This window comes from Saimiri boliviensis, chromosome 12, assembly GCF_048565385.1.
Source record: "Saimiri boliviensis isolate mSaiBol1 chromosome 12, mSaiBol1.pri, whole genome shotgun sequence".
NCBI lineage: Eukaryota > Metazoa > Chordata > Mammalia > Primates > Cebidae > Saimiri > Saimiri boliviensis.
In genome coordinates, this window is record NC_133460.1 from 27,731,244 (window position 1) to 27,749,404 (window position 18,161).

At 51.4% G+C, this 18,161-nt stretch overlaps 1 protein-coding gene across 1 annotated transcript in view; it reads left to right on the forward strand.

Annotated features, from left to right (window-relative positions):
* The first annotated feature begins 5,269 nt into the window (after positions 1 to 5,269).
* Positions 5,270 to 18,161, forward strand: part of ANTXRL (ANTXR like) — a 47,297-nt gene continuing 34,405 nt past the window's right edge. The window contains exons 1-9 of the mRNA XM_039478302.2: positions 5,270 to 5,523; positions 10,187 to 10,258; positions 11,628 to 11,699; positions 13,541 to 13,622; positions 13,729 to 13,762; positions 14,751 to 14,830; positions 14,908 to 14,976; positions 15,293 to 15,373; positions 15,464 to 15,524. Of these exons, the coding sequence (XP_039334236.2) occupies positions 5,270 to 5,523; positions 10,187 to 10,258; positions 11,628 to 11,699; positions 13,541 to 13,622; positions 13,729 to 13,762; positions 14,751 to 14,830; positions 14,908 to 14,976; positions 15,293 to 15,373; positions 15,464 to 15,524 (805 nt within the window). The remainder of the gene's footprint in view (positions 5,524 to 10,186; positions 10,259 to 11,627; positions 11,700 to 13,540; positions 13,623 to 13,728; positions 13,763 to 14,750; positions 14,831 to 14,907; positions 14,977 to 15,292; positions 15,374 to 15,463; positions 15,525 to 18,161) is intronic.

The following is an 18,161-nucleotide window of genomic DNA, read 5'->3' on the forward strand; positions in this document are numbered from 1 at the left end:
GAATGTGCCCTCTGTTTTCACTGGCCCCGCTTCTGCACAGTCTCAGGCATCTGAGTGGGTGATGGGATCACATCCACTCCATGAGGGTCCACGTGGCCAAGTTATGTTGTTCTAGGGCCGCCCTCCCTGCTGCCATGCGGGTGGCCGTGTCCTCAGTCTCCTGCACTTGGCTTTGCTGGAATGCAGCAGGTGTTGCTGCTTGAGGGGTCCAGGCATAACCGGCCACAGAGCCTGTAAGGGCTGGCCAGGAAGTGCTCCAGCCAGCCTCTGGGAAAGCCTGGATCACCTTCAGTGTTGAATTTCCTCAGTGTGCCAGAGCCAGGAGGATGCCTGGAGACAGGTGTATTCCCTTTCTTAGGAAACCCCAGGACCTCACAATCCAAATGCAGAAAAGGCCGGTAGATGATTGTCCCTGGAATATGCCAAAAGGATCTGGGGAGCTTCTCCAGAGACTAGGGACACCAAAGGATTGGAAGACGAGGTGTTTTCTGCTCTTGTGTTTTAGCTGAAGAGAAAGGCAGATACAGCAGAGCACTGCATGGGGGTGGGGGTACATGGTGTCTCTGAATATGATCTGGTGCCTGACCTGCTGCTCAGAACAGCTGGAGGCTGGCCAGTTGGCTTGGGGCAGGAAGTGCCTTCAGGCATATCAGGAAAAAGAGGTCATCCAGCGGTTTGCCGAGAGTTCTTTGCTCTGTAGGTAGAGTGGGAAGGAGAACAGTGCCCAGGCTGCTTGTTCATTCATTAACCACTGTTGTGCGCTGGTCCCTGAGAGCTCAGGAGTAACGGGAAGGCTGCCATGGGGTGGACTCTCTCCCTTTGCACTCAGTGTGATAAGAATTGATCCCCCTTACGTTTACTGAGCCAGGCTCCTTAGCATTTTGACTACCTTAATCAAGCTAATCTTTCCAACAATCCAGTGAAGAGAACACCAAGGTGACCCTCTTTACAGGTGAGAAAGTAGAGGCATGGAGAGCATCCAAATTTCCCCAAGGTCACAGGTTGGATAGAGCAGAGCTGGATTGGAGTCCCAGTTACCCGGGACAACCTGGTTAAGGCATAGACTGACAGGTAATGTGGGAGAATATGGCCAGTAGTTCCCAGATGGAATGATCAGTGTGCAGTCAGCGCCCAAGGGATGGGTGATAAACCAAGAATCACAAGCTTTAGCATGGTGGGGTTGGTGAGGCTTCATCTCCCAGGATGCAACACCTACTGAGTTGAGTAATAGGGGACCCTGATTAGTGTCCCAGGTAGGTTGGAAGCCTTGGGGAGATGTGCCCTGTGTTGATGGGGAAGGCTGGGCATGGTAAGATCCCCTGTAGACTTGGGGAGCTCAGTTTCAGAAAGTTTCAAAGATCATCACTTGATTTCCTGTGGTCTGTGGGCTCTGAAAGCAGTGGGGGAGTCCTGGAATTAAATTTGATTATTTCAGGTAGGAAAGACGTGGGGTGGTAATAAGAGATGTCTGTGTGGTTCAGAGGGATGTCTTGCTGAGGTCAGAGGAATGAGAGCCAAGAAGAGCCCTCCCCAGGACACTCACAATGACAGAGTGATGAGGACCACCAAAGAGCGTCAGGGGGCGAGAGCCCGGGCATGCACTGAGCCTACTGAGGAGAGCTGACGACCATAAAGCATCTTTTCATATCATGTTCGGAGCAAGGAGAACAAGAGCTTTGTAGATCCATCGCCGTCTGGGGCAGCTGGTGTCTGTGAAGGGGAGGAAGGCGCAGCTCCACTGTGCCCACAGCGGTCGGGATGGAGGAGGGTCTGCAGGTGCGAAGGGCGTGGGTGGGTCCCCGGAGGGAAGCAGGAGTCAGACAGTGCTAGGCTGCTGTTCATGTGCTCAGGGCCATGAACCAAAGAATGCCCTGGCCAGGGCATGGTGTGACCCGGAATGAGATCTCCCATCTGAGGTGCTGTGTGAGAGGCATTGGGGATGAAACCTGGAGGTGGATGAGACTCAAATCTGGTGTTTACGCTGGGAAAGATCGTAGAGTAAGAGGAAGGCTATGAGTCTGCAGGCACTGTGAGACGGGCACTATATGTGTGAGTGTGTGTGAGTGTGTCTGTCTCTCTGTGTGACCTCATGGAAGCTCAGCAATAGGACTTCAAGCAGACAAGTTACTCCTAGAGAAAGGGGGAGAATTGGCCTCCTCCAATTAGTCATACATGGGTAGGTCTGGGATGGGCTGGAGAGACAACTTAGCCTGAGCCCATTTTACAGATGGAAACCTGAGGCTCAGAGAGGTTGAGTGCTATGCTCAGGGTCACTGAGACGAGTGACGTTTCTGCATCTGCTTCTTTGGGAGATAGTGGCTGACACTCATCTCTGATGTCAGTCACCCCCTCTGAGGAATCCACTTGGAAAGGGCATCAGGAGTGGCGCAGAGCCTGCCGAAGCACGTGGTTTGCGTCCTCTCCATGCGACAAAGGACCTGGACTTCCAGGAGTCACATGGGGTGCTGTGCAGGGCAGGGTAGCAATGTTCCACAGAAGCTGGTCAAAAGCTGGAATATCATTAAAGATCACAATATACCACAATACCAGGTTCAATTATTTCTAAGGAGGCAAAGCTTTAAGCTTAGCTGATAATTAACATCTTCAAAAACAAGCAAGGATTTGATATATGTATACCAGATGCACACACACACACACACACACACACACACACAAACAGGCATATATATATATATATATATATATATATATATATATATATATATATATATTCTTATGTATGTGTGTGTGTTTGAACATTCAGAAATATCATTAAAATACCACTAAAAATGAAATCATGTCGCTACGACAAGATTAAATTTTTAACAAGGAAAAAATTGCCAAGATACACAATGTTTCCATTTTATCCCTCAAAATGAATCAGACTTGCTTTTCTAAATTTTTTCACTTAATATGCATCTAAAACAATCTTTTATAGTAACATGAACTATTTTCACCTTGGTCCTCTACCTAATGTATAGGAAAACATTAACTTCACATGCCACAATTATTTTTATAAAATGTCTAATGTCTCCTCCAAGAGTAGTTAGGGAATTTTGTTTCTGCACATTACTGCCATTGGCAACTACATATTTTAGAAATTTACTGTGAATTTCTTATTTTCCAGTCAGTCTCACCCAAATGTTTCAAGTGCAAAGCGCTGGCCTCCCACTGTCTTCCCCCAACCCAGGTCTGTATCCTGTCCCATCTCCCCTGCACCTGGCATTGCACAGGAGGCGTGGGTGGCAATGTCCCCTAAAAGCTTCTGCAAGGCTTAGCTTCCTGCTGTGCTGTCTGTCCCTCTATGAATAAAGGCAAAATGTCAAGAAAAGGATTCAACTGTCTTGTATCTAAAACCAGGTATTTTCTTTCAGGTAACCCTGAAAATTGAGAGATTTATAATTCCATCATCTATGTATTTTTTTCCCCAGGAAAGGCACCAAACGGGTTGCATGTGCAGATCTTTAGATATAATACATTAGGGAAAGGATCTGGGCTGATGATGCCAGCGCCTAGCCCAAGCCCCGGCTGAGAATAACGGGGCAGTACAAGATGAACAGAGAGGGATGGAGTTGAGGGAGGGGGATGCAAAGAATGATGGCCAAGAAGTCACCTTAGGGGAAAAACATAAGAATAATTCTTGCTTGCAAAAGTAAACTGCAAGGAGATGACTAACCAGCAGGCAAAAATATTACAGTATGCTAATACCAAGTGTCGAGAGGAATATGAAGCAAGATAACTCAAATACGCTTTTGAAGGAAATATACCAGGCTTCATTCATTCTGAAGTACCCCTTATTTAAGATACTCCATTATATTAAATACAATTCCAAAACAAAAAAATCAAAAAACAACAAAAAACCCACTAACCCAATAATTTTTATCATTTGTATGTTACACACATTGAAAGATATATTTTTGACTTTTTAAGAGAAGGATTTTTAATGGTACATCACTCTTGTGCATAAAAAATAAAATTGATTACAATGTTTCTGACAGTCACAGTCTGACTTTTCTGAGTCCTGTTTGAAGCTCACTCATTGGTGCCCATATTTTTCCACACTCTGTAACCTCTCTGCCATTCAAAGCATTGGTCGTACAGCAGTTTTGACACTGTCCACACTCCTCTTCTAGAGAAGGGTCCTGTGTTTCCTCCCATTGACGTGGCAGCTGTGACTGCTTGAACTAATAGACTCCAGTGGAAGTGGCACTGTGACTTCCAAGATGATGTCATCAAAGCTCTACAATTTCTGCCTTGCTCACTGAAAATATTCACTATGGAACTCTGGGCCACCTGTGAAAGCCCAAGCACCCTGAAGCCGCCATGCTGGGAGGGAGCCCAGGTCACAAGGGGAGCCCACACGCAGGGCCTCCATTCGCAGTCCAGCTGAGCCCAGCTTTTGAACCCTCCTTCCCTGAAGCCACACTTGTGAGTGGGGCAGCCTCCAGATAATTCAAGTCATGCTGGGCTGCTCAAGTCTTCCCATTGGGGGCCCCAGACATGCGGAGCCCTCCCCACTCTGCCCTGAGTGCCTGATCCTCAGAACCTGTCAGCGTGATAAAATGGGCCTTGTTCTGCATCCCTAAGTGTGGGGTGGTCCGGTGTACAGCAGTAGATAACCGAAATGTCCCTAGTTCACAAGGATACTGGTAACACTGTAGTTTCCATCTCCTTTCAGATCTACCATGCCCTGAGGGACTTCAGCATCACACAAATGACCTTTCTCTACCAACACTCTGCCCTCCCAGTCCTTGATCTCGTCACTCACAGTGATGTCCTCACCTAAGTCACCTGGACTAACTCTTCTAGTGAACAAACGGCAGGTCTGGGGGGTTTAAGGGACACTGTGAGGGCTGTGGTAAGGGAAATGGAGGGTTCCTCTTGTAGCCCCTCCAAAGGTCCTGTGCCTCCCCCTGGTGTTGTCAACACGCAGGACACTGGGAAGAGCTGCAGGTCACAAAGTCACCATGTCAACCTTCCTGTCAATCGTAACAGAGAATTCTGTCCCCAGGGTGGGGGAAGGGCCAGGCAGGTAGCTGGAAGCAGGTCTGCCAGAGCCTAGTCCCTGCGATCTTAGTCCCTGCGATCTGGAGAGGTACCTGGCGGAGAGCCGCAGTGCGCACTGGTGACAGGGCAGGAGAAGGGGTTGTGGCCCCTGGGCGCAAGGGGAGGTGGCAGAGAAGGTGGCCACAGGTGGCCTGTGCTCAGCCTATCTGGGCCCTTGCACAGGGACCCAAGAGTGAGGTGGGGTTACAGGGATGGCCAGATAATGAGGAGCCACAGCCCCCAGGGACCCTGCGTCCTGCTCTTCCTGCTGCTGCTGCTGCTTCCTCTGCCACCTTTTAGAGCAGGAAGACTTCGGTACCGTGGACCTGGCTGGAGAATCCTCAACCGCCTGGCCATGGGCTCCAGGAGGGCCCACCACCGCAGTGGCCTCGGCCGGGGGCCGCACTGGCGCCAGGCGCAAGAGGGAGAGGGTCACAAATGCAAGGGTTCATTTGACCTCTACTTCATCTTGGACAAGTGAGTGTCCCTTCCAGCTCTGGTCCTGGGTTGCCCTCAAGAGCCACCACCTCTTTTTCACTAGGGACAAGACACCACCCAAGAAGATGCAAGCTTCTGTCAGAGAAGCAGGGCCAACCCTTTGGTCAGAGCAAACCTAGGCCTCCTGTTTTCTGAAGCAGAAAGAATCCCCTGGCTGTCTTTTCCCTGGTGCTTCGTCTCTTTGATTGGGAAAAAAGCCACCAAAGTTCTAGATGATTCCCTGTCCCTCCATCAGCTCAGTCAGCATCCTCATCCTCAGGCCCCTGCAACAGCTGATTGCTTGGACCTGCCTGTCATTAGTTCTCAGAGGCTCACTGTGGATATTTGGGGGTTTTTTGTTGTTTTGCTTGTTTGTTTTTTCACGCAAGTAACTCTTATTTTACTGGGCACCAGAGAGATTGCTTTGTTGCCTGTGTTGGGTATTCTAATGTCACTGCTTAGAGAAGGGCTTTGGATGGCTGCTTCTAAGTGCTTCTTCTGCATCTTGGAGAGCCACGTGGCAGTTCTTGCGCTTTCAGTAACAGTTTGGTCTGTTTCAGGGTGGCCCTGGGGAAGCAGGGCTGTGCATTAGGCACCTTCTGGCTCACCGAAGGAAATGGGCAAATGTTCAGCTTTGGAGAGATTGTCTTGTTTCCGTTTTCCACTCCTCCTGCCGGGTGGGAACACACACTGCTTATTCACTAGCAGCAGTGGTGCAATTTTCAGGAGAATGTAGCAGCACTTTCTGGTTTCCAAAGTCCTTCCCCTGCACTCCTGGCACCCTCAGCACAATCCTGGGCTGTGAGTAGTGCAGGTATTTTTCTATCTGGTTCCTGGACAAGTGTGGCCCAGGAGGATGGGCAAGCACCCAGAGACAGCTGGTGTGGCAAGACTCAGCTTCCTGTGTGCACTCTTTCCAGCATCACAGGTTGAAGTCCCTCTGATTTTTGTCATTCCCCCTGATACTGATGCTTAGAGGGGTGTGCACCCCAGCCCACCAATTCTTATGGTCTGTGGCTGCTCAGCTACTCTTGGGGAAGGAGAAACTCCATTCTGGAGACAGGAAGACTCCACTCACTAGCCACATAGTCGTGGGCAAGTGGCTTCGTCTTTCTGTGCCTCCATGTCCCCATCTGTAAAAAGGGTATCTTCATTTTCACCTTGCCAAGTGTGATGAGGATGAAGGGAGGTTTACAGGTCAGAAGCGGTAACAGAGGAGGGTAATGAAGGGACCTGCCAGGCAAGGCAGAACCACGGGCTGGAAACTCACAGGAACTGCAGAGGCCCTGATGCAATCCCAGACAATCGGATGAGGGGGAATGCAGAGGGAGTGCCTAGAGTGGATGTAAAGAGAACAAACAAAAGCAACTTTAGTGAGTCTACCTAGCAAGGCTGGGGGTAAAGGATATTGTCCCATTGTAAGGAGAGACAATGAGGCAGCCCATGGCCAGAGAATGACCCACCGCAGCCTCCAGATAGACATCCATGGCACTGAACTGAAGCTCCGAACTGTGTGATTCCAAAGCCCATCCAAAGACCACGCAGCTGGGCAAGACCCTGAGCATCCTGTGGTAGTCCTCCAGGCAGAAACAATGTCTACTGCCTGCAGGGAGGCTGTTTGTCATTCATATCCCGCTTGTTCATGAGACTCATTATTCATTTGTTCATTCATTGGATTGAATTAGAAGAAAATGAGTCAGCCTCCCATGCACTCCCATTCTTGGCCAGGTGACCTTTGAGGGCTCTAAGAGGGAGTGACCCCTGGTATTTTTTTAGTAATTTTTTAATCATGGGAAAATGTACTTTAAAAAAATGTACCGTGTGTGTGTGTGTGTGTGTGTGTGTGTGTGTGTGTGTGTGTGTGTATTTGAGATGGAGTCTCTCTCTGTCACCAGGCTGGAGTACAGTGGTAAAAAAAATGTACCGTGTGTGTGTGTGTGTGTGTGTGTGTGTGTGTGTGTGTGTATTTGAGATGGAGTCTCTCTCTGTCACCAGGCTGGAGTACTGTGGCAAGATCTCGGCTCACTGTGACCTCCACCTCCCAGGTTCAAGCAATTCTCTTGCCTCAGCCTCCCATGTAGCTGGGATTACAGATGCATGCCACCACACCCCGCTAATTTTTGTACTTTTAGTAGGGACAGAGTTTCACCATGTTAGCCAGGATGGTCTTGATCTTTTGACCTCATGATCTGCCTGCCTCAGCCAAAGTACTAGGATTACAGGCATGAGCCACCATGCTCAGCAAAAATTTACCATTTTTAAGTGTTCAATTCAGGAACATTAAGTATATTCACAGTGTTGTGCAACCACCACCATCCATCTCCAGAAATGTTTCATCATTTGTACCGAGCACAACATCACTGTGTTTCATCATTCCAGCTATTCTCAGCCGGAAGCAGTAGCTCACTCTTGTAATCCCAGCAATTTGGGAGCCAAGGCAAGATGACTGATTGAGTCTAAGAGTTCAAGATCAGCCTTGGAAATATGCAAAATCCTGTCTATACAAAACATATGAAAATTAGCCGCCATAGCGATGTGCACCTCTACTCCCAGCTACTCAGCCTGGGCTGAGGCAGGAGGATCTCTTGAGCCTGAGAGGTTGAATCTGCAGTGTGTCAAGATCACACCACTGCACTCCAGCCTGGGTGACAGAGTGAGACCCTGTCTCAAACCACCCCACCTCCACGAAAACCCAAAAAAAGCCTCTATTCTCGTTAAACAATAACTCCCCATTCCTCCCTTCCACAGGCCCTAGTCATCTTTAGTGTATTTTCCCTATCTATAAGTTTGCCTATTGTAGGTACCTCATGTAAGTGGAGTCACACAATAGAATCACACAAACATATAACATTTGGCCTTTTCTGTCTGGCCTTTTTCACTTACCACAATGTTTTCAAGGTTCATCCACGTTGTATCATCCATCAGAATTTCATCCTTTTGTGGCTGAATAACACTCTGTATGGACATGTACCACATTTTGTTCATCTTTTTATCTGTTGATGGACATTTGGGCTGCTTCTGCCATTTGCTTATTATTAATAATGCTGCTTCATGTGTAATAATGAACACCCATGCACACGTATCTCTTCGAGTCCCTGCTCTCACTGCTTTTTGGTATATACCTGGCAGTGGAATTGGTGGATCCTATCGTGATCCTATGTTTAGCTTTCTGAGGAAATGCCAAGCTGTTTCCCGCAGTGGCTACACCATTTGGCATTCTGACAAAGGTCCAGCATTTATTAGTTTCTGGTTTTTAATAATAGCCACCCCAATGGGTATGAAGTTGTATCCCCTTTTGGCTTTCACCAGCATTTCCCTGGCGACCAGTGACGTGCAGCATCTTTTCCTGTGCTTACTGGCCATTTGCAGATTTTCTTTGAAGAAATCTCTATTCAAATCCTTTGCCCATTTTTTATGTGTTGCATTTTTTTGTCGTTTCTTTTTCATCATTGTTGTAGGAGTTCTTTGCATGTTCCGGATACTAATCCCTTACAAGGTATGTGAGTTGTAAATATTTTCTCCCATTCTGCACGTTATCTCTTCACTTCCTTGTAGCGTCCTTTGACGCACAAAAGGTTTTAATCTGGATACAGTCTCATACAGTCTCAACTTTTCTATGTTTAATTTTGCTGCCTGTGTTTTTGATGCCATATCCAAACACAAATCCACAGATCCAGTGGCATAAAGGTTATGCTTCCTGCTGAGAGTTTAAGAGTTTTAGTCTTTACATTTAGGTCTTTGACTCACTTTGAGTTAATTTCTGTGGTGGTGGACGGAAGGGTCCAACTTCATTCTTTTGCACATGAACATCCGTTTTTTGAAAGTTCTTCGCACACTGGTTGGAAATCATTTGACCACAGACATGAAGGGTTCTTTCTGAGCTCTCTATTCTGTTCATTGCTCTACATGTCAGTCCTTAAGTCAGTGCCATAATAGTTTGATTACTGTCACTTTGTAACGAATTCTGAATTCAGGAAGTGTGTGTGTATTCTCAAACTTGCTCTTCTTTTTTTAAGATTTTTTTGTTTTATGACTATTGAAATTCCATATGAAGTTTATTGCAATTTTTTTTATTTCTGTAAAAAATGCTGTAGAGATTTTGATACAGATGACATTATCCTAACATTATTATTGTGTCTTCTGATTCATAAGCATGCAGTATCTTTCCATTTATTGTGTCTTTAAATTCTTTCGGCAATGTTTTATAGTTTTCAGTATACATTTCTTTTGCTTCCTTGTTTCAATTTATTCCTAAGTATTTTGTTCTGTTTGATGCTATCATAAATGAAACTTTTTTTGTTGATTTTCCTTATTTGGATTGTTCATTAGGGGTTTTTCCAACTAATACATCCACCCCAATTTCTTCTCTACACAATGCCCCACCTACCTGATCAGCCACCTGGAGGGCCAACAAAAGCCCCACATCCCAGGAAGTTCCTCAGTCCCCGGCAGATGGGACTGGGTCGTCACCTTATGGTGGACACTCAACTGGTGAAACTCATGACCTCGGATGATCCAGTGGTCACTTGGGGTGTACCCCAGCCTCAGTGGTGATGGGGTCAGGAGAACTTCTTAAGAGCCTACTGGGAGACTGGGGAGGGTAGACACCTTCCCACCTGACAGATGCACTCATCTCCCTGACCCACATCTCCTTTTGTTTTAGGTCTGGCAGCGTGAACAACAACTGGGTTGACCTTTATCTGTGGGTGGAGGAAACAGTGAAGAGGTTCCAAAGGTACTGATCTCTGCATGGCAGCCTCCCCTGAGCTGCAGGGAGCTTTTCCTCTGGCAGGCAGAGGGCACATCCCATCAGATAGGGTAGGCGTGGGAGTCCCTTGGTGGGGGACACAGAGCAGAGGGTGGCATTCTGAAGCAGGAATGAGGCCAGCGCTCACTGGTTCCATCGGGTCTTGGCCGTCTTGGCTGGCTCCTACCTATGAACCTGGGCATATTTTAGGGAAGGCTGTTTGCCCTTGGGGACATCTCAGACTGGAAAGGGACATTAGGCAGGTAAAGCAGTGACTCAGTCCTGGAACCCCAAGTTACACAATGCTGAGGGTTCAAGTAGGAGACAAAGAACTCACATGGAAGGTTAAAGGAAAACAAAGTCAAGGGTGGCTTCCAGGGAGGTAGGTCTTTGAACTGGGTCTTGCGGGATGGGAAAGACAGGGGCCCTGTGGTGGAGTGAGTGGTCTGGCTTGGCTGGGAATGGGGTTAGCTCAGGGAGGGCTGGGAGAGGGCTGGGCAGGTCAGCTTGAGGCCAAAGCCACTGAGGCTCATTTTGCCAGACCAAGGAGCGGGGATTTCCTGCTGTGAGCCATAGAGAGCCAGAGAAAGCTCTTGAGCAGGGGAGTGGCATGATCAAGGTGGCACTTAAGGAAGAAAAAGTCTGATGACTGCAGGTAAAATGAATCAGCAACAAGGGCAGGAGCCGTGGGGCGCTGGGGACGAATGGCAGCACTGTCGCTGAGGGCCAGTGACGGTCAGCCGGCAGGAAGGAGGGTCAGGGAGAGGAAAGGGGGGCTGGATGCATGGCAGCTGATAGGGAGAGTCACTCTTCTGAGATGGAGGAGGGATGAGAGGGAGGAGGGGAGGAGGAGACAGGGGGAGGAGGCAAAGAATTTTCCAGTAGAAGGGAGGCCAGCTGGGAGGGCTGTGTGTGTGTCTCCCTGCCTGTTCATTGTAGGATTTGTGTATCTGTGTGTTTGTGTGTGCATGTGCCTGGTGGGGGTGCTTGTGAGTGTGTGCATGTGTGGGTGCATGTGTGTGGTGTACCTGTGTGTGTGTTGTGCGTGTGATCGCATGTGTGCATAAGTATGTGTGTGCATGTGTGTGTGTGCCTCTGTGTGTGCATGTGTGCATGTGCAAGTGTCTTTGGGGTGTTAGGAGTGTGGGATGCAGTGAGTCACCATCCTGACGCTCTCTTCTGTGGGGCCCTTGTTTCCACAGGCCTCAGAGTGCTCCACTACGTTTATTTCAACCCCTTGTGTCCAGCAAGAGGCCCCAAAGCGGAAGAGTTGGGTGGGAGGTGGGGAATTGGTCTCACAGTCCTGGCTTCTGAGCCGGTGCCTCTGGCTTCTCACCAGCACATGATTCCTCCTCAGCCCGAGTATACGGATGTCTTTTGTCACCTACTCCACGGACGGTGACACCGTCTTGGCGCTCACCTCAGAAAGGTGAGTTGGTTGGAGCCCCCAAGGGAGGCCTGGTGAACTGGGCCAGAGGGAGCTCCAGGAAGCTGAGGGGCTCCCTGAGACCTTGGTTGGGACTCCAGAGAGCACACAGGGCAGGCCGGTCAGGGCAACTCACAGAACCTGCCCTGACCTCACCCGGCTCCCCTGCATCCTCCTACCCGTGGCTGCAAGGTTCCCTGCAGACCCCTGTGCTCCAGAAGTTCTCAGCCTCCCCCTCTTCACCCTCCCCTGCCCTCCCTCTGCCCTGCCTCCTTCCCTGGGAGGTGGCTGTGAAAATTCCCGGGTGCAGGGGCTGGCGGGGCAGGGGGGTGTGTCCTGTGAACACCGGCTGTGCTGGCTGCTGCTCTGTGCCTGTTCCCTTTGCCCTGGCCAGTGCGGGAGGGAGACAAGGTCAGAGCCGGTGGTGGGAGTCCTGGGCTTTCTTAGTGCAGAGATGATGGCAGGCTCAGACAGGGGAGTCCCTGGGTGGGGTTCTGAGCTCAGGCCAGGCTGGGAAACTGAAGGGAGGCAGGAGGAGCAAGCTCAAGAGGCTGGAGGTGGCCTAGAGAGGTGCCCGGGTCCAGCAGGGGGCACTGCAGAGTTCCTGTGTGGCGGCAGCTGAGGGCACTTCCAAGGTGCATGACCGGAACTGGGCCAGGAGGAGGTGAAGGGCAGAAGAGAGGTGAGGACGCTGAGGACTGGATGGGGGCCTGGGCCCCACTTGCAGCTTTGAGGGAATACAGGGTGGGCTGTGGCATCTGATCTGTGGGGAGCTTGGATCTGTGTGTCCTGTGCTGTGGGTTTGGGAGAGACTGGAGTGGGTGTGAGGTGGTAAAAAGGACTCTGTCCGCAGTGGGAAACCAGCCTTCAGGGTCCATGCTCTGACCAGCCTTGCTGTGCAGGATCAGCCCATCACATTGGATTAGCCTGACCCTAAGTCTCAGGCTGGTCCCAGACCCGTCCCAGGCCTGTCGTCAGAGCCAGCCCTGCCTGCCCCAACCAGTCCTGTCTGCTTTAACAGCAGCTGACAGACCACATCTCCCAGTCAGTCTGCAGATCGGTGCTCAGCTCCCGCATGCACAGCCGTGGGGGCTGCCTCTCCAGCCTTTGGTCTTTTTGTTGCAGGGGCACAGGAAGTCAAGGAGGCCAGGCACTCTAATTAAGCAGATTCGCTACTTCCTGTAGCCGGGTAAAGAGAGAGGAGGCAACTGAGTGAGATCAGGGGTCTGGGGCTGTGGGGACTGGGTTCAGGGCTAGGGGCTTCTTAGCAGGATGACTTTTCCCAAATCCAGCCCTACCTGTTAAAGGACAGGGTGCCCAACACAAGGAAAATCTTGTTAGGGTTAGTTTAGGATTAGGGTTAGGGTTAAATATAGGGTTAGGTATATGAACCTTGTTGCTAGTGGCTCTCAGTTGCCCACCTCTGGTTTAGGGTTAGGGTTAGGGTTAGAGTGATGAATGTCAACCCCGTTGCCTGTTGCTGACTCTCCGATGCCCATCCCTGGTTCAGGGTTAGGGTTAGGGTTAGGAATGTTAGCCCTATTACAGTTCCTGACTCACAGTTGCTCATCCACAGGAACCTCCACTGTCACCAGAGATGGTCCAAGCGTGGCCCTGGTGACGTTCCCCAGACTTGCATTCTGTGGATCTGGGATGAGCTCAACAGGCCTTGAAATCTCTGGTCAAAATCCCATTGAGGAATGAGCAGGACAGAGCCCTTACCTGGCCCCCTCCCCCATCCAGGAGGGCCTGCATGGTGAACAGTGGCTCCCAGAGAGCTTGGGAGCTGATTTTTAACAGTCAATGTCTTTCCAGGTCAAGCACAATTTTTCATTTTTTTTCAGCAAGAAAATAAAGGAGGGTCTTCAGAGGCTTGAGAAAATTGTTCCTGAAGGACATACATACATGCAGGCAGGATTTAGAAAGGTATAGACCCCTTAAGCTCCAAGAATCAATATTAGTTTACAAGGTCTTAGAGCATCAGTGAGATCATCTCACTGTCCAGGCTCTACACTTCTTCAATTTCTTGCAGGTAATTCGGCAGATGGAAATGAACAACTACGGAAGTAAGCACCTGCCGTCCCCACGGTGGTCCCGTAGGGGTAACAGAGCTGGGCGTGGGGTTCAGAGAGCTCTGTGTGCAGATTTCGCAAGGCCACGCCTGCCCTTCCTCTTGCAGCAAGTTGCTCATCTGCTCTGAGCTCCAGGTCCCCCCTGGTGCAATGAGCATAGTAAACCCCTACGCCATGTGGTTCTGAGAACTGCGTAGGATCCTGTGTGTGCAGTCCTGGTGCTCGTAACCCTCCGGCGCTTGCCCACCAGCTGGGCTGTGTGTGAGGGAGAAGAGCCAAGGCGTTGGCTCCCTTGCACACACCTTAGTCCTTCTCCTCCCTTCCTCATCTCCCCTCCAAGTGTCCTGCATCTGCTGCCCGTGTCTCAGATGGTGCAGAAAGCTTTCCACACCCCCAATCCTCCTCCCCGCTGTGGGGCTGCAGCTTTTGCCAGGAAAAGGTGGGGTTGGTGAGGAAAGGCATTGAAGTGGCTTGGGGTCCCCTGCCCACATGCCACTGACCTGGAGTCCTGAACTCCTGGGCCCAATGAAGCTGGCAGGATTGCTTGCAGGCTCTGCTCACAGCAGGACCCGCCCCCAGGAGCCTCCATGAACCTGTGGGTAACAGGAGGGCCCCGTGGCTCCTCCCTCTGCCTGCGGAACAGGCCTTTGCTTGTGGAGTCCTGCCTGGAGCTGTCCTCAGGCAGAGGCAGTGCAGGCTGCTAGTGGGTGAGGGTTCAGGCAACCTGGTGGGAAAGACCCCGCCCCTCTCAGTCCCTTCTCTGTAAAATGGGTGCTGGACTGAGACCTCCTTCACTCTAGGGGTCTCTGTGTGGCAGGTGCTTGGGTCTTGGCAGCCTCTCCGCTGGAGGATGAGCTGGGGTCACCAGGTCATGCCCTGGAATGGGCAGTATTGTGGGCCCCGCCACCTGCAGGGGTTACGGATCGTCTGGAGGTCACTTCTGGGGTCTTTGCTGAGCAGGCCACTCTCTGCTTCTTTGCAGACAACAAAGCTACCAGCATGATTATTGCTATGACTGATGGAGAACTAGTGGCATTTGCATTTCGGGACACTCTTATAGAAGTGAGTCCAGTTCATAGACACCAGCATTTCGATCCACGTATTTTGATGACTCTTACTCAATGCCTTCTTTCCCTTAGGCTGAAAAGGCTCGGAAACTGGGGGCCAACATTTACACCGTGGGTGTAGCTGATTATAATCTGGACCAGGTAATTCCAAACAGGAATTCCAAACAGCAGAAGGGGCCACTTTTGAGCCTAGTGGGGAAAGGCATCCAAGGTGGCTTTCCCAGGGCCACCCCAAGGACGGTTGTCTAAGCTGCCCCAAGTGAGTTGGGCCAACTCATGGCCACTGCAGAAGTGACACACTCCAAGGGTGGGCTGCTGACTGGAGAAGGCTGTGACATTCAGAGCCTGACATTATGCTGCCCGCAAAGGATGGGGGCAAGACACTGTCCCCTGGGATGGGGGCCTGCTGCATCCTCACCTGCTGGCAGGGAGTCCAGGCCACTTCCCCTCTCTGTAGATAACAGCAATTGCAGACAGCCCTGACAACGTGTTTGCGGTGGATAACGGCTTCAAGGCCATGAAAGACACCGTTGATTCCGTGAGTAGGTGGATGTGAGGGGCTGGGGACCTAGTGCCTGTGGCCAGGAGCTCATTCCCCCTGCCCCGCCCCACCCCTCATGTGTTCCAGCTCACCTCAAAGGTCTGTATTGACGTGACATCGGTGGAGCCTCCCACTGCGTGTGTAGGAGGTGAGAGCTGCAGAGGCCCTGCTGTAGCCAAAGAGCTGTGCGCACGAGTGCATGCGTGTATGGAGGATGTGCATTTGTTTGGTATGTATGGGGAAGGATGTGGGTGGGGACTGTGTAAGTGTGGTATGTGTGTGTGGTGTGTATGTCTCTGGTGTGTGTGCTTTGTGTGTATGTAGTTTGCATGGGTGTAGGATGTGTGGGAAGGTGTGCTGTGGGAGGCTGCATGTGTGTGAAGTCTGGGAGAGTGTAGTATGTGGTCTGTGTGGTGTGGAAATGTGTGTGTGATCTGTGTGTTGGGTGTGGATATGTGCTGTGAGTGTGATGTGTGTGGGGTATGCATGAGAACTGCATCTGTGTGTGTTGTTTGGTGGGGTATATGTTCTGTGCGAGCTGAGGAGCTGTGTAATATGTGTATGGGGGTGTGAGTGTATATACGGGGCATATATGCATGTGTGTGTGTGTGTGTGTGGTGTATGTGCAGAGTGTGTGGCATGAGTGGGAGTCTTATGGGAGTATGTGGGAAGGCTGCCTGATGTGTGGGAAGGGTGTCTGGTGTGTAGGTATATGTTGTCTAGTGTATGTGTGTGTGTGTGTGTGTGTGTGTGTGTGTGTGTGTTCTGTTGGAAGTTGGGAGTGTGTTGCTGACGTGAGTGGTGTGTGTATGGAATATGTGGTGTGTCTTCGGTGTTTTTGTTGGATGTGTGTTTGCTATTTATGTGTGTGTGTGGTGTGTGGGTGTGTGTGCTTCAGGTGTGCATCGTGTGGTGCGATGTGTGTGGTATGGGGTGGGTTGTGTGTGTTTGTGGTGCACTGTGCATGGGTGGGTGGGTGCGGACATGTGGCCCCCGTGGGTGTGTACATGAGTGTCTATTGGGGGATAATGTGTGGGGGTGCTAGTGTGAGCACCTGTGTACCATCAGCGTGTTGTTATCTCACAACAGTAAGTTTAGCTGTAAAGCCAGAAAAGGCATGTGTGAGAAGCTCTCAGGGAAACACCAGCAAATGGCATGGAGCAGCAGCAAACCCGCCCACAGGCCAGGAGCAGCCAGGGCTCCTCCCAGGAAGGCCAGGCAGGTGCAGGAGCTGAAATACCTGTGCAATTTACCACAACAGCAAAATGGGGAACAGGAACCAGGCAATGTTCTCAGGGGATGAGGAAGAAGAAGTGGGAGTGTCAACGTACCACAGCACTCTGGGAGCAGGAAACCTCCATAGCCCAACAAAGGCGTCCACACAAACACCCTTGGTTCCCTCAGTCCCACAGGATAAATCCCAGCACCCATCCCTGCTGTCCAGGATGTGGCGAGTATGCCCTCCTGCCAGCCAGGGTCCCTGCATGGGTGGTGACAGCCCTGTGTGGGCCTCTGTGATACCTCGGTTTGTCCTGAGCTCTGTCTGTGCGTGCTGGGGTTCTGCATGGCCGGCATCTGCACAACTGTGGCTGCTGGAGAGGTAGGGAGCCCTGGGCGTCCTCCCTCCATGGGGACAGCACGAAGCCCTTAGCAAGACCACCAGACCCTCAAGCAGCTGGGCTCTGGCCTCCCGGTTCCTCACGGCAGGACACCCTGGCAGTGGGCTGTGGGGACAGACACATGATCCATGTCTGAGTGCTGCTCCCCATAGGCACATGGCCAGGAGCAAAGTGTGCAATGCCAGCCAGCTCCAGAGGTGCCTCCCATGAGCAGAAAGGACGCTGCCAGGCCTGTTGTGAGCCCCACGACACTGGGCCGTGCGGGACTGGCACAGGACTGAGAGCTGGTAGGTCCCAGGAACAGGAGCTGCACTGACACTTCCATGATTGGTCCTGGGCTCTGGTCCCCACCCTGCCTCTCCCCAATGCAGTGCTGAGGGTGGAGGTGAAGGAGAGAGCTCCCCTTCCCCTTGGGGAATCTTTCTGCTGCTCCTGCTGTAAAGCCACCCAGCCATGCAGCCATCGTGACAGCCGTGCTCCTCTGATGATGTCCCTGCACACACACCGGCTGTGGCATCTGAGCAGCCCTGTCAACCCCAGGTGAGGATGTGAGTTGGCACTCCTCCCTGGAGGCAGCTGAGTCGAGGTGACTGGTATCCTCTGCCCACCAGGTTGGCCCTCTGCCTCTGCCCATGTGACCCGCCAGTCACAGCCCTGACCTATAAACTGTTCGCTGACTTGGGCAAAGCTGCCCCACACAGAGGATGACAGTCACTGGAGGGAAAGGCCAAGGCAGGAGCCTTGAACCCCAATGCAGCAGAGTGAGCCTTCTCAGCAGGCTGCCACCTAGAGGCCAGGAGGGCTCCAGGGAGCCCAGGAAGGAGGCCAGGGAGGGAGGCATACAGCCCAGACTCCCCGTTCAGCCCTGGGCCTCATATCCAACCTGGCAGAGGCCTCTGTTGGCCTCACTTCCCCAGGCCCGTCCTGAGCCCATCCCCCACACATGGCTTCAGGGTTTTAGCAGACACCTCCCTCTCCAGCCTGGCAGGACCCCCAGGCCCTCCAAGGGCCACTCCCTGCTCTGGGCCCTGTGTGCAGAGGTGGGACCAGGTAGAGCATAGGCACTCTGCAAGCCCTGCCTCAGCTTGAAGGGCCGAGACTACCTGTCCTTTGCAGCCCTGCTCGAAGGACACCTTGTCCTGGAAACCCTCCCTGATGACCAGCCC